Source organism: Callionymus lyra, chromosome 12 (genome assembly GCF_982586985.1).
Source record: "Callionymus lyra chromosome 12, fCalLyr1.hap1.1, whole genome shotgun sequence".
In the NCBI taxonomy this organism is placed as follows: Eukaryota; Metazoa; Chordata; class Actinopteri; order Syngnathiformes; family Callionymidae; genus Callionymus; species Callionymus lyra.
The window spans coordinates 4,147,448-4,162,610 of record NC_141829.1 but is presented as its reverse complement, the minus strand read 5'-3'; the positions used below and the strand labels follow the sequence as shown (position 1 = coordinate 4,162,610).

The 15,163-nt window shown below is 35.6% G+C and overlaps 1 protein-coding gene across 1 annotated transcript; it reads left to right on the top strand.

Annotated features, from left to right (window-relative positions):
* The first annotated feature begins 428 nt into the window (after positions 1–428).
* pofut2 (protein O-fucosyltransferase 2) lies at positions 429–13,114 on the top strand. Its single transcript, XM_087804056.1, has 9 exons — positions 429–595; positions 1,497–1,750; positions 1,819–1,963; positions 2,829–2,939; positions 3,016–3,082; positions 3,159–3,284; positions 4,861–5,041; positions 5,182–5,305; positions 12,805–13,114. Exons 1-9 carry the CDS (start codon positions 429–431, stop codon positions 12,956–12,958), a joined length of 1,329 nt encoding a protein of 442 aa, XP_087660182.1. The 3' UTR covers positions 12,959–13,114.
* The last annotated feature ends 2,049 nt before the right edge of the window (positions 13,115–15,163 follow it).

Below are 15,163 nucleotides of genomic sequence, written 5' to 3'. Positions count from 1 at the left end.
ACCTTCTACATGATGCCTTCAAGGAACAAGAGTCGTTTTCAAACCACTTGAAAATAGGCAAACATGTCTTTATACATCTGTGTAACACATGGAAAACTATACAATTTAATTATTAAAATTAAATATCCTCTTGAAATCTGATTTAAAATTGAACCTGAAACACATTTTAAGGAACAACCGTCTTAACGAAGGAAACTCAAATTAGAAGATTTAGATATTTCATGATTTATGATAAGATTATGAATTTTAAAGAGTATGAATTAAAAAATACCGAGAAAATATATTTTTGAATTATTTGAATACGAATATCAAACTCTTTGTTTAAAACAAATCAAACAAGTAAAAAAAATCATCTATTTAAATGTCTCCTGCGTTGCCTAGCAACCAGGCCACACATTCCTGCCGGAAGTGCGTGTCTCGGAGGAAACATGGCGCGGAGGGTCGCGTCGCTTCCACTGATGCTTTGCGCTCGAGTTCGCGTCACTTTCCTCTCGCTGTGGTTCGCATTCGCAGCTTTTGCATCCGTGGAAAGTGAAAGTGTTTTCAGTGCCAGTCGTTTGGCCTCAGTGTCCGCGTCCGCCGCCAGAGACCTGCGGTGAGTGACGAGCTAACGATGCTAACGATGCTAACTAGCCAGCTAACCCCGGTTAGCTTCACATACGTCACGTATTAGAGAAATATTTACGTTTAACAAGGAGAATACTTTGACCTTTGAACTCCGGGTTTGCGTCTGTGTTATTGTTATTATAATAATATCAATAATGTGTAACTTGTATCATTTTATTCACATTTATATCAAACGTATTTGTGAGACGTTATTTTTTATTTATAGTAACTCACACAATGTTATTGTTTTATTATTTTAAACGCTTATATTATCTTATTTTGCTCTAAATTACATTTTCTAACTTTATTTAATTTTTTACTCCCTTCATATTGATAAATCAAACACAAACTATTTTTTTTTTCAACATTTCACTTTGCTTGAATAATTTGACAAATTTATAATGACAATAATTATAACGAATAATTAATACGTTATAATAAAAACACTTTAGCCTGTTTATCATACAGGTTTTCCTGCAGAGCATTACATTTATGAATCTAAAACATCTAAAATCTAAAAGAAAAGAAGGCCCTAACTGGCAACAAAATGTCTCAAATCAAATTTAATTAAAAAAAAAAATGTAAACACGTGATAAGAAAGATTTGACGTTAGTTTTAAATCATGAAATATTTGGTAACATGCTTTAAAAATAAATAAAATCACATACAATTTGCAAATCAGCTCGATGGGATTTAAGGAAAATATTTAAATGGACTAAAAAGTAATGTTTATTTTATGTTTCAATAAAAATTCAGGTAAATTGTACATAAACCTATTTAGTTTATGTCTTAGTTGGTCTTAATTCTATTTGCAAAATATAAAAAAGTCTTGAATTTAAGTTAAGATTAAACCCTGTAGTATTTAATATTGAACATTTTGAATATTCTAGATATCTCTTGTACGACGTGAACCCTCCGGAGGGTTTCAATCTGCGGAGGGACGTCTACATCCGAATGGCATCTCTGGTCAAGTCCCTGAGGAAAGAGGGCGACGACTGGGTGCTGGTGTTACCCCCCTGGGGTCGTCTCTATCACTGGCAAAGTCCAAACGTCCATCAGATCCGCATTCCCTGGGGAGAGTTCTTCAGCCTGACGAGTCTCCAGGCCAACGTTCCTGTCGTCGAGTACGAGGAGTTTGTTGCTGGTGAGATACAGATTTTAATTGAATTAGAAAGAAATTGTTATATTTATTTCTGCTCTCTCTGTTGTTAGAGAACGGTGGTCCGTTCATAGACCAGGTCCTGGTTCTGCAGAACTATGCGGAAGGATGGACGGATGGGAAATGGGAGGAGAAGGTGGACGAGCGTCCCTGCGTGGAAAAGAAAATGTACACCAAAGACAAACAGGGTTACTACAGGTAAAGTAGGATCACAAGTGAATTTATTATTATTATTTATTTGTTTATCATTACAAGAGCCCAGAGGGGAAAACTATTTTCTTTTTACTATGTACTTTAATATTTAAACTTGTTTTAGATTTGATATTGCACAACATTCTTACTTCTTATCTTTACATTTAGAATAACTGTTTACTTTAGTTTGGTTTCCTCTCCCTGTCGTTATACTTGTTTTCGTAGCACTGTTTTAGAACAATCTCTATACGCTTTAAGAATTGACAATAAACTGACTTGTTCCTTGGCCTTAAAAAACATTTCAAACTTCAAATAATGATTTGCTAAATTAACATTTTTCAGACACATCAAGCGTCCAGAAAAGGATGGTTGTCACTGACGTAAATTCATCAAATTGTGTTAAAATTCCTTTTTCAATTTGAACTCTTTTAGGTTTTTCAGTTTTCTATTAAGTCAAGAACAACATTTTTTTTTAGCTTTTGCCACTTTCTAAACATTATTTTTTGCACCTGAAACAATAATTACGTATATATAATAATTTAATTCTTAAAGGTGTTTTAAAGCAATATATATACACAGTTCCCCCCAAAAGAAATTTGAGGTAAAATTGGTATTAAACAGTTCTAACAATTAACTTAATTTTTTGTGCACAGATTTTTTTTTTTTATAGATTTAGGATTTCGTAAAAAAAATAAAATGAATAGACATTTCTTCTGACGGCCAGTAGATGGCAGTGTTCAACGATTAATTGGCCGACGGAAGAGTTTATTGTCACGTCGCTTTATCATGGATTTTGCGAAGATATTTAGAAAAAATAAGATTATTAGATTTATCGAGGTCATGTCCGTGAAGAACTCTGGTTTCTTCTCAGAGGCTGGTTCTGGGGCTTTGAGGAAACGAGAGCTCGAAACGTGACCTGTCTGTCGGCTCAAGGTCACGCCTCCATCATGGTCGACACTCTCCAGAAGAACATCACAGCGACGTAAGTATGGAAATGATTAAAAGCTGCTGTGTTTGACCCTCTGGTTTCCTCTCGCGTGGAACCTCTGATGTTGCAGGTCGGTGATGCTGGATCGAGCCGAGACTCTCCTCCACGACCACTACGCCGGGAAAGATTACTGGGACGTGAGTTCAGTCGTGAATGTGTAAAAGTCTTTTTGATTCGTCTCCTGGTTCACGTTGACGTCTGTTTCCAACGTAGACGAGGCGCAGCATGGTTTTTGCCAAACATCTGCGGCTCATTGGCGACGACTTCAGAGCGAAGTATCTGAATTCAACAGACGAGGGAGACAAAACCTTCTACAACGAGGACTGGACTCGAATGAAGGTGAGATTTCTTTTGAGTATCAGGGCCATTCATAGATTTTCTTTTAAAACTTTACCTGATTAAAGTCCTATAGATCACGTTATTCAGTGTTTAATCGTATAATAAATGTTATATTTATTATGTAATCTACACATTTAATCATGTAATAATGAAAAACCTATAAATAATTATGTGTATATACAAGTTAACTCTTGAAATAAACATATATATGACTTTGTTCTTGTAATAAATGTAATATTCATCATGTAATAACTGATATTAATGAAAAACCTATAAATAATTATGTGTATATACAAGTTAACTCTTGAAATAAACATATATATGACTTTGTTCTTGTAATAAATGTAATATTCATCATGTAATAACTGATGTTAATGAAAAACATATAAATAATTATGTGTATATACAACTTAACTCTTGAAATAAACGTATATATGATTTAATCTTGTAATAAATGTAATATTCATCATGTAATAACTGATATTAATGAAAAGCATATAAATAAACATGTGTGTGTATAAGACTTGAATCACGTTATACATATTTAATCTTGAAACAAATGTAATATATACGACTTTAACCTCATAATAAACGTGTATTTAAATAAATAATAAATGTAATATCAATCATCAATCTACACATTTAATCATAACTGTGATTTTAATGAAAAATCTATAAATAAGCATGTGTATATACAACTTGAATCTTAAAATAAACCTTTATATGACTTTTTCTTGTAATAAATGTAATATTTATCATGTAATCTACACATTTAATCATGTCATAACTGTGATTTTAATGAAAAACCTATAAATAATCATGTGTGTATACAACTTGAATCACGTAATATACGTTCAATTTTGAAACAAATGTAATGTATACGACTTTAACCTCATAATTAACATATATACAGTATATATACGCGACTTTAATCTTGTAATAAATGTGTATAGCTGATGTAAAAGTGTACTCAAGAAGTTTAAAAATGATTTTCAAGCAAAATTGTAATCAAATGCATTTATACATCTACATTCTGACATTAAAAGTTGTTCAAATTTTTAAAATTTAGATTAAAATAAAAACATGATTTAATTAAATATAAATAATTTTACCCGATTATGTCCATCTTTTCTGATGGTCACTATGGCAACAGTGTTTATAAATGTGCTATAAACATAATGTTTTGTTTCGTAGTCCTCACTGTTGATATCCAGATTTCTTTTTAAATAATTAATTATTTACTATCAATTCAGAAAGGAATACTATTTTCTGAGCTTTTTTTACATGGTAGACATTATTTATAATTATCTTGTTAGTAGTTCTTGAATATACTTGATAAACAATAAGAATTTCAATCATCGTATTATATGAATATCTTATTGACATGCTTAAAAAAACACCTTTTTATGTTTTTAATAGAAGTTTTGGCATAAGTGTGATACAATTAAGGTAGTGACTACACAAGAACACAGTGTTTAAATATATTTAAAAATTGTTTATTTCTTTATGGGGTATATTTCTCTACATTTTGTTGAATTCAAGTTTGTAGTTTTAGTGTATTTGTCTCCCTCTGTAGGCCAAACTTGGCTCTGCAGTCGGGGGTCCATTTCTGGGGGTCCACCTGCGCAGGAAAGACTTCATCTGGGGCCACAGGGAGGACGTGCCCAGCCTCAAGGCGGCGGCCAAGAGGATACGAAGCATGATGAAGAAGCAGAAACTTGAGAAAGTGTTTGTGGCGACTGATGCGGACGAAGAAGGTACGAAGATGACGACGAGAAGAAGAACATCTGCTCAGACTCGTTCCATGTCGAGAAGAAGAACATCTGCTCAGACTCGTTCCATGTCGAGAAGAAGAACATCTGCTCAGACTCCTTCCTCCTTGTCTTTGTGTTGATAGAAACCAAGGAGCTGACGAAGCTGTTGCCGGAGATGCTGAGGTTTCAACCGTCAACCGAAGATCTGGAGCTCCTGAGAGACGGAGGCGTGGCTATCATTGACCAGTGGATCTGTGCTCACGCCAGGTAAACAAATGGACATTCATGGACATCAGAAGGAAGACAATAAATGCTCTTGCTAGCACGACGTACACAATTTATAGACATCAGAACGAAGACAGTGAATGCTAATGCTAGCACGACGTACACAATTTATAGACCTCAGAACGAAGACAGTGAATGCTAATGCTAGCACGACGTACACAATTTATAGACCTCAGAACGAAGACAGTGAATGCTAATGCTAGCACGACGTACACAATTTATAGACATCAGAACGAAGACAGTGAATGCTAATGCTAGCACGACGTACACAATTTATAGACATCAGAACGAAGACAGTGAATGCTAATGCTAGCACGACGTACACAATTTATAGACATCAGAACGAAGACAGTGAATGCTAATGCTAGCACAACATACACAATTTATAGACATCAGAACGAAGACAGTGAATGCTAATGCTAGCACGACGTACACAATTTATAGACATCAGAACGAAGACAGTGAATGCTAATGCTAGCATAACAAACACAATTTATAGACCTCAGAACGAAGCCAATGAATGCTAATGCTAGCATAACAAACACAATTTATAGACATCAGAACAAAGACAGTGAATGCTAATGCTAGCATAACAAACACAATTTATAGACCTCAGAACGAAGCCAATGAATGCTAATGCTAGCATAACAAACACAATTTATAGACATCAGAACAAAGACAGTGAATGCTAATGCTAGCATAAAATACACAATTTATAGACATCAGAACGAAGACAATGAATGCTAATGCTAGCACAACATACACAATTTATAGACATCAGAACGAAGACAATAAATGCTAATGCTAGCACAACATACACAATTTATAGACCTCAGAACGAAGCCAATGAATGCTAATGCTAGCATAACAAACACAATTTATAGACATCAGAACAAAGACAGTGAATGCTAATGCTAGCATAAAATACACAATTTATAGACATCAGAACGAAGACAATGAATGCTAATGCTAGCACAACATACACAATTTATAGACATCAGAACGAAGACAATAAATGCTAATGCTAGCACAACATACACAATTTATAGACATCAGAAGGAAGACAATAAATGCTAATGCTAGCACAACATACACAATTTATAGACATCAGAAGGAAGACAGTAAATGCTAGCACAACATACACAATTTATAGACATCAGAAGGAAGACAATAAATGCTAATGCTAGCACAACATACACAATTTATAGACATAAGAACGAAGACAATAAATGCTAATGCTAGCACAACATACACAATTTATAGACATCAGAAGGAAGACAATAAATGCTAATTCTAGCACAACATACACAATTTATAGACATCAGAAGGAAGACAATAAATGCTAATGCTAGCACAACATACACAATTTATAGACATCAGAAGGAAGACAATAAATGCTAATTCTAGCACAACATACACAATTTATAGACATCAGAAGGAAGACAATAAATGCTAATTCTAGCATAACATACACAATTTATAGACATCAGAAGGAAGACAATGAATGCTAATGCTAGCACAACATACACAATTTATAGACATCAGAAGGAAGACAATAAATGCTAATTCTAGCATAACATACACAATTTATAGACATCAGAAGGAAGACAATGAATGCTAATGCTAGCACAACATACACAATTTATAGACATCAGAAGGAAGACAATAAATGCTAATGCTAGCACAACATAGACAATTTAAAGACATCAGAAGGAAGACAATAAATGCTAATTCTAGCACAACATACACAATTTATTGACATCAGAAGGAAGACAATAAATGCTTATGCTAGCACAACATACACAATTTATAGACATCAGAAGGAAGACAATAAATGCTAATGCTAGCACAACATACACAATTTATAGACATCAGAAGGAAGACAACAAATGCTTATTCTAGCACAACATACACAATTTATAGACATCAGAAGGAAGACAATAAATGCTTATGCTAGCACAACATACACAATTTATAGACATCAGAAGGAAGACAATGAATGCTAATGCTAGCATAACATACACAATTTATGTACATGAGAAGGAAGACAATAAATGCTAATTCTAGCACAACATAGACAATTTATAGACATCAGAAGGAAGACAATAAATGCTAATTCTAGCACAACATACACAATTTATAGACATCAGAAGGAAGACAATGAATGCTAATGCTAGCATAACATACACAATTTATGTACATGAGAAGGAAGACAATAAATGCTAATTCTAGCACAACATAGACAATTTATAGACATCAGAAGGAAGACAATAAATGCTAATTCTAGCACAACATACACAATTTATAGACATCAGAAGGAAGACAATAAATGCTAATGCTAGCACAACATACACAATTTATAGACATCAGAAGGAAGACAATAAATGCTAATGCTAGCACAACATACACAATTTATAGACATCAGAAGGAAGACAATAAATGCTAATTCTAGCATAACAAACACAATTTATAGACATCAGAAGGAAGACAATAAATGCTAATGCTAGCATAAAATACACAATTTATGTACATGAGAAGGAAGACAATAAATGCTAATGCTAGCACTCGTATCAACACACTGACCTTGGCAAATGGTCAAATATGTCCAGTTTTAATGAAGTTTAAACCATATTTAAACATGAATCAATGATTAATTCATGTTTTAAACGTGTAGAGCTTCATGATGCATCTGTTCTTCTCTTCAGCTTGTTATGGTGTCAAATGTATTTTCTATATCCGGGCAATGCTGGCTTTTTCATCCAGAAGTGTTTAATATAAACAATCGGTGGAAGGTTCAGTTTCCATGACAACATTAACTGAAATAACACCTTGATTTTCCTCTATTGTTGCCCAATATTATTACAAACCACTCGTTCAAAATATTTTTCTTCTCACGCTGAATATATTGAACTGATACATTGAAATTTAATCTTTTTACGGAGAATAACCGGCACCTGATGCCGGAGACAGAAGATGAAGTCGAGGTGTCGGTTGAAACTCTCACGTTCAAGAGGAAATTACTTGGTACACCATGTTCTGAGTATAAAATGCACTCAAATATTTGGTGAGTTAGTTACTTGACTTGAAAGAAATGAGATATAGTAAAAATATGCAGATGGTGTCAGATGTGAAGACGTCACAGAGAAGGAAGATCATAGAGATAATGTTTGTTATGAGTTTTGTTTCCGTCATTCTTTATTATTGTGTGAATGTTGGAGGTAATGATTCATTATTTCTCTTCTGACCTAAACTTTGTACTTCATCATCTCTACTTCTACTGTACTTATACTACTTCTTCTACTTCTATTACTACTTATACTACTTATACTACTTATACTAATACATTTACTACTTACTGTACTTCTAGTACTACTTCTACTTTTACTACTACTTATACTACTTATACTATTTTTAATTCTACAAATATTTCTACTCCTACTATTAGTTATTCTGCTTCTTCTACTTCTACTATTTCTACTTCTATGACTACTTCTACTACTTTTAATACTTGTTCTACTTCTAGTACTACTTTTACTACTACTTCTACTAGTTATTCTACTTCTACTACTACTACTATTTCTACTTCTACGACTTTTTCTGCTTCTACTACCAATTATTCTACTTCTTCTACTACTTCTTCTACTACTACTATTTCTACTTCTACTACCAATTATTCTACTTCTTATACTACTTCTTCTACTACTACTATTTCTACTTCTATTACCAATTATTCTACTTCTTCTACTACTTCTTCTACTACTACTATTTCTACTTCTACTACCAATTATTCTACTTCTTATACTACTTCTTCTACTACTACTATTTCTACTTCTATTACCAATTATTCTACTTCTTCTACTACTTCTTCTACTACTACTATTTCTACTTCTACTACCAATTATTCTACTTCTTCTACTACTTCTTCTACTACTACTATTTCTGCTTCTACTACCAATTATTCTACTTCTTCTACTACTTCTTCTACTACTACTATTTCTACTTCTACTACCAATTATTCTACTTCTTCTACTACTTCTTCTACTTCTAATACTACTATTTCTACTTCTACGACTACTTCTACTACTTGTAATACTTATTCTACTTCTAGTTATACTTTTACTACTACTTCTACTACTTATTCTACTTCTACTACTACTGTTTATACTTCTACGACTACTTCTACTTCTACTTCTTCTACTTCTACTACTGGTTCGACTCCCACTACTACTTCTTTTGCTTCTTCTACTAATTCTGCTACTTCTACTACTATTTCTACTAATAACTACTGCTTAATATACTACTTACTCTTCTACTAGTTCTACTAATGACTACTACTTTTTATTCTTCTTCCTTTTCTTCTTTTTCTTCTCAACCTCTTTCAGTTTATTTCAACATTTTCACATCATTTCTCCTTCACGCCATCATTTCAACTGTTTCCACACATGTTTACTTTGAATACTAATAAAATACTTTCAACACTTCACTTTTCCGATTGATTGTATTTCATGTCATTCATATGGTTTCAAGTTTAAGTGACAATTATTAAAGTCATTCATTTTGCACTGAATCCACAAGCTTTAGACCATTTTAAGATTGATAAGAAAAATAAAACGTTCTCATCATTTGAGACATTAATTGACACTTTAAGTGAATTTATGAGTCATGGTTCTTCAAAAACAAACCTTTGTAAAAACCCTATCAAAGAAGAGGATAAAGTCAAAGGTGAACGAATGTTTGTGGCATCAATGCTCGAGGGCAGAGAGAGAAGGTGTGTTGAGCAGTTTGGTGGAACTGGTTTGTGAATGACTTGGCAAAATAATCAACCTTTGTACGTGCTTTTTACTGAAGTCACAAAGAGTCGATTGATGGGGTTTAATATGTTATTGTTCTTGGATTTAAGTTGAACATTTTTTGATTTTAGTTGAAAAGTGTTCAGTTTCAGTTGAATTTTTTTTGTTTCAGTGGAAAATAGTTGATTTCAGTTGAATATTGTTTGATTATAGTTGAAAATTGTTTGATTTCAGTTGCATATTGTTTGATTATAGTTGAAAATCGTTTGATTATAGTTGAATATTGTTTGATTATAGTTGAAAATCGTTTGATTATAGTTGAATATTGTTTGATTATAGTTGAAAATCGTTTGATTATAGTTGAATATTGTTTGATTATAGTTGAAAATCGTTTGATTATAGTTGAATATTGTTTGATTATAGTTGAAAATTGTTTGATTTCAGTGGAAAATAGTTGATTTCAGTTGAAAATTGTTTAATAATAGTTTTAAATAGTTTGATTATAGTTGAAAATGGTTTGATTTCAGTTGAAAATTGTTGATTTCAGTTGAAAATTGTTGATTTCAGTCTAATGTTGTTTGATTATAGTTGAAAATTGTTTGATTATAGTTGAAAATTGTTTGATTATAGTTGAAAATTGTTTGATTATAGTTGTAAATTGTTTGATTATAGTTTAAATTGTTTGATTATAGTTGAAAATTGTTTGATTATATATTGTTTGATTATAGTTGAAAATTGTTTGATTACAGTTGAAAATTGTTTGATTATAGTTGAAAATTGTTTGATTATTGTTTAAATTGTTTGATTATAGTTGAAAATTGTTTGATTATAGTTGTAAATTGTTTGATTATAGTTTAAATTGTTTGATTATAGTTGAAAATTGTTTGATTATAGTTGAAAATTGTTTGATTATAGTTGAAAATTGTTTGATTACAGTTGAAAATTGGATTATAGTTGAAAATTGTTTGATTATAGTTGAAAATTGTTTGATTTCAGTTGAAAATTGTTTTATTATAGTTGAAAATTGTTTGATTATAGTTGAAAATTGTTTGATTATAGTTGAAAATTGTTTGATTATAGTTGAATATTGTTTGATTATAGTTGAAAATTGTTTGATTATAGTTGAAAATTGTTTGATTATAGTTGAATATTGTTGGATTATAGTTGAAAATTGTTTGATTATAGTTGTAAATTGTTTGATTATAGTTGAATATTGTTTGATTATAGTTGAATATTGTTTGATTATAGTTGAAAATTGTTTGATTATAGTTGAAAATTGTTTGATTATAGTTGAATATTGTTTGATTATAGTTGAAAATTGTTTGATTATAGTTGAAAATTGTTTGATTATAGTTGAATATTGTTTGATTATAGTTGAATATTGTTTGATTATAGTTGAAAATTGTTTGATTATAGTTGAAAATGGTTTGATTTAAGTTGAAAATTGTTGATTTCAGTTGAATGTTGTTTGATTATAGTTGAAAATTGTTTGATTATAGTTGAAAATGGTTTGATTTCAGTTGAAAATTGTTGATTTCAGTTGAAAATTGTTGATTTCAGTCTAATGTTGTTTGATTATAGTTGAAAATTGTTTGATTATAGTTGAAAATTGTTTGATTTCAGTTGAAAATTGTTTGATTATAGTTGAAAATTGTTTGATTTCAGTTGAAAATAGTTTGATTACAGTTGAATATTGTTTGATTATAGTTGAAAATTGTTTGATTACAGTTGAAAATTGTTTGATTACAGTTGAAAATTGTTTGATTACAGTTGAAAATTGTTTGATTATAGTTGAATATTGTTTGATTATAGTTGAAAATTGTTTGATTACAGTTGAAAATTGTTGATTATAGTTGAAAATTGTTTGATTACAGTTGAAAATTGTTTGATTTCAGTTGAAAATTGTTTGATTATAGTTGAAAATTGTTTGATTTCAGTTGAAAATGGTTTGATAATAGTTTAAATAGTTTGATTACGGTTGAAAATGGTTTGATTTCAGTTGAAAATTGTTGATTTCAGTTGAAAATTGTTGATTTCAGTTGAATGTTGTTTGATTATAGTTCAAAATTGTTGATTTCAGTTGAAAATGGTTTGATTTCAGTTTAATATTGTTTGATTATTGTTGAAAATTGTTGATTTCAGTTGAAAATTGTTGATTTCAGTTGAATGTTGTTTGATTATAGTTGAAAATTGTTGATTTCAGTTGAAAATGGTTTGATTTCAGTTTAATATTGTTTGATTATTGTTGAAAATTGTTGATTTCAGTTTAAAATTGTTGATTTCAGTTGAATGTTGTTTGATTATAGTTCAAAATTGTTTGATTATAGTTGAAAATTGTTTGATTATAGTTGAAAATTGTTTGATTTCAGTTGAAAATTGTTTGACTATAGTTGAAAGTTGTTCACGTGTGATGTGTAGAAAACAAAATTATATTTGATTGTACAAGAACAAATCAAAAAGATAAAGACTATTGAAAGACTTTCTATCAGAAGCTAAAATCCTTCATGATGATGTCATTCTTCACCTTTGCTTCACCTTCTTTTTATTTCTTGATCACTATAATCCAGACTGGAAATACTTCTGGAATGTTGTTTGTTGGACCATCCCACAGAAAGCATTTTATCTTCAAGATGTTTTCAACGTGAGCCGTGATGACGGCTTCACTGACCCGCATCCGTCTCTTTGTTGCAGATTCTTCGTGGGCACGTCGGTGTCCACCTTCTCCTTCCGCATCCACGAGGAGAGGGAGATCTTAGGGTTCCACCCCAAGACCACGTACACTCGCTTCTGCGGCGACGCCGAGCAAGAGTGCGAGCAGCCGACCCACTGGAAGATAGTTTACTGATGCGACTCCTCACACGTTCGTGCCCACAAACCAAGAGTTACCCGTTCAATGTTTACCTTTTTTATCGTTTGAAAATGTGCAATCAGGTCCCAGTCGACCGTCGAACCACATGCTGCCAATCACTGACACCTTTTGTAATTAAATATTGAGAAAATGTCAGTTTTCTTCGTGCGTTTCAAGGCATCTGAGAAGATCTGTCGGCGGACAGGAAGTGAACTGCACACCTGTCGGCGGACAGGAAGTGAACTACACACCTGTCGGCGGACAGGAAGCGAACTGCACACCTGTCGGCGGACAGGAAGTGAACTGCACAACTGTCGGCGGACAGGAAGTGAACTGCACAACTGTCGGCGGACAGGAAGTGAACTGCACAACTGTCGGCGGACAGGAAGTGAACTGCACGCCTGTCGGCGGACAGGAAGTGAACTGCACGCCTGTCGGCGGACAGGAAGTGAACTGCACAACTGTCGGCGGACAGGAAGTGAACTGCACAACTGTCGGCGGACAGGAAGTGAACTGCACAACTGTCGGCGGACAGGAAGTGAACTGCACAACTGTCGGCGGACAGGAAGTGAACTGCGCACCTGTCGGCGGACAGGAAGTGAACTGCACACCTGTCGGCGGACAGGAAGTGAACTGCGCACCTGTCGGCGGACAGGAAGTGAACTGCGCACCTGTCGGCGGACAGGAAGTGAACTGCGCACCTGTCGGCGGACAGGAAGTGAACTGCGCAACTGTCGCCGGACAGGAAGTGAACTGCGCACCTGTCGGCGGACAGGAAGTGAACTGCACAACTGTCGGCGGACAGGAAGTGAACTGCACACCTGTCGGCGGACAGGAAGTGAACTGCGCACCTGTCGGCGGACAGGAAGTGAACTGCACAACTGTCGGCGGACAGGAAGTGAACTGCGCACCTGTCGGCGGACAGGAAGTGAACTGCACAACTGTCGGCGGACAGGAAGTGAACTGCGCAACTGTCGGCGGACAGGAAGTGAACTGCGCAACTGTCGGCGGACAGGAAGTGAACTGCGCACCTGTCGGCGGACAGGAAGTGAACTGCGCACCTGTCGGCGGACAGGAAGTGAACTGCGCACCTGTCGGCGGACAGGAAGTGAACTGCGCACCTGTCGGCGGACAGGAAGTGAACTGCGCACCTGTCGGCGGACAGAAAGTGAACTGCGCACCTGTCGGCGGACAGGAAGTCAACTGACAGGTGCGCACCTGTCGGCGGACAGGAAGTCAACTGCGCACCTGTCGGCGGACAGGAAGTCAACTGCGCACCTGTCGGCGGACAGGAAGTCAACTGCGCACCTGTCGGCGGACAGGAAGTCAACTGCGCACCTGTCGGCGGACAGGAAGTCAACTGCGCACCTGTCGGCGGACAGGAAGTGAACTGCGCACCTGTCGGTGGACAGGAAGTGAACTGCACAACTGTCGGCGGACAGGAAGTCAACTGCGCACCTGTCGGCGGACAGGAAGTGAACTGCGCAACTGTCGGCGGACAGGAAGTGAACTGCGCACCTGTCGGCGGACAGGAAGTGAACTGCACAACTGTCGGCGGACAGGAAGTGAACTGCACACCTGTCGGCGGACAGGAAGTGAACTGCGCACCTGTCGGCGGACAGGAAGTGAACTGCACAACTGTCGGCGGACAGGAAGTGAACTGCGCAACTGTCGGCGGACAGGAAGTGAACTGCGCACCTGTCGGCGGACAGGAAGTGAACTGCACAACTGTCGGCGGACAGGAAGTGAACTGCGCAACTGTCGGCGGACAGGAAGTGAACTGCGCAACTGTCGGCGGACAGGAAGTGAACTGCGCACCTGTCGGCGGACAGGAAGTGAACTGCGCACCTGTCGGCGGACAGGAAGTGAACTGCGCACCTGTCGGCGGACAGGAAGTGAACTGCGCACCTGTCGGCGGACAGGAAGTGAACTGCGCACCTGTCGGCGGACAGGAAGTGAACTGCGCACCTGTCGGCGGACAGAAAGTGAACTGCGCACCTGTCGGCGGACAGGAAGTCAACTGCGCACCTGTCGGCGGACAGGAAGTCAACTGCGCACCTGTCGGCGGACAGGAAGTGAACTGCGCACCTGTCGGCGGACAGGAAGTGAACTGCGCAACTGTCGGCGGACAGGAAGTGAACTGCGCAACTGTCGGCGGACAGGAAGTGAACTGCGCACCTGTCGGCGGACAGGAAGTGAACT

Bases quoted from the DNA above. Each gene is read 5' to 3' on its own strand.
- pofut2 (XM_087804056.1), top strand. From the start codon at position 429: ATGGCGCGGAGGGTCGCGTCGCTTCCACTGATGCTTTGCGCTCGAGTT. The intron at 1,964-2,828 runs GTAAAGTAGGAT...GTTTCTTCTCAG, and splicing joins GACAAACAGGGTTACTACAG to AGGCTGGTTCTGGGGCTTTG. The intron at 3,083-3,158 runs GTGAGTTCAGTC...TTTCCAACGTAG, and splicing joins CCGGGAAAGATTACTGGGAC to ACGAGGCGCAGCATGGTTTT.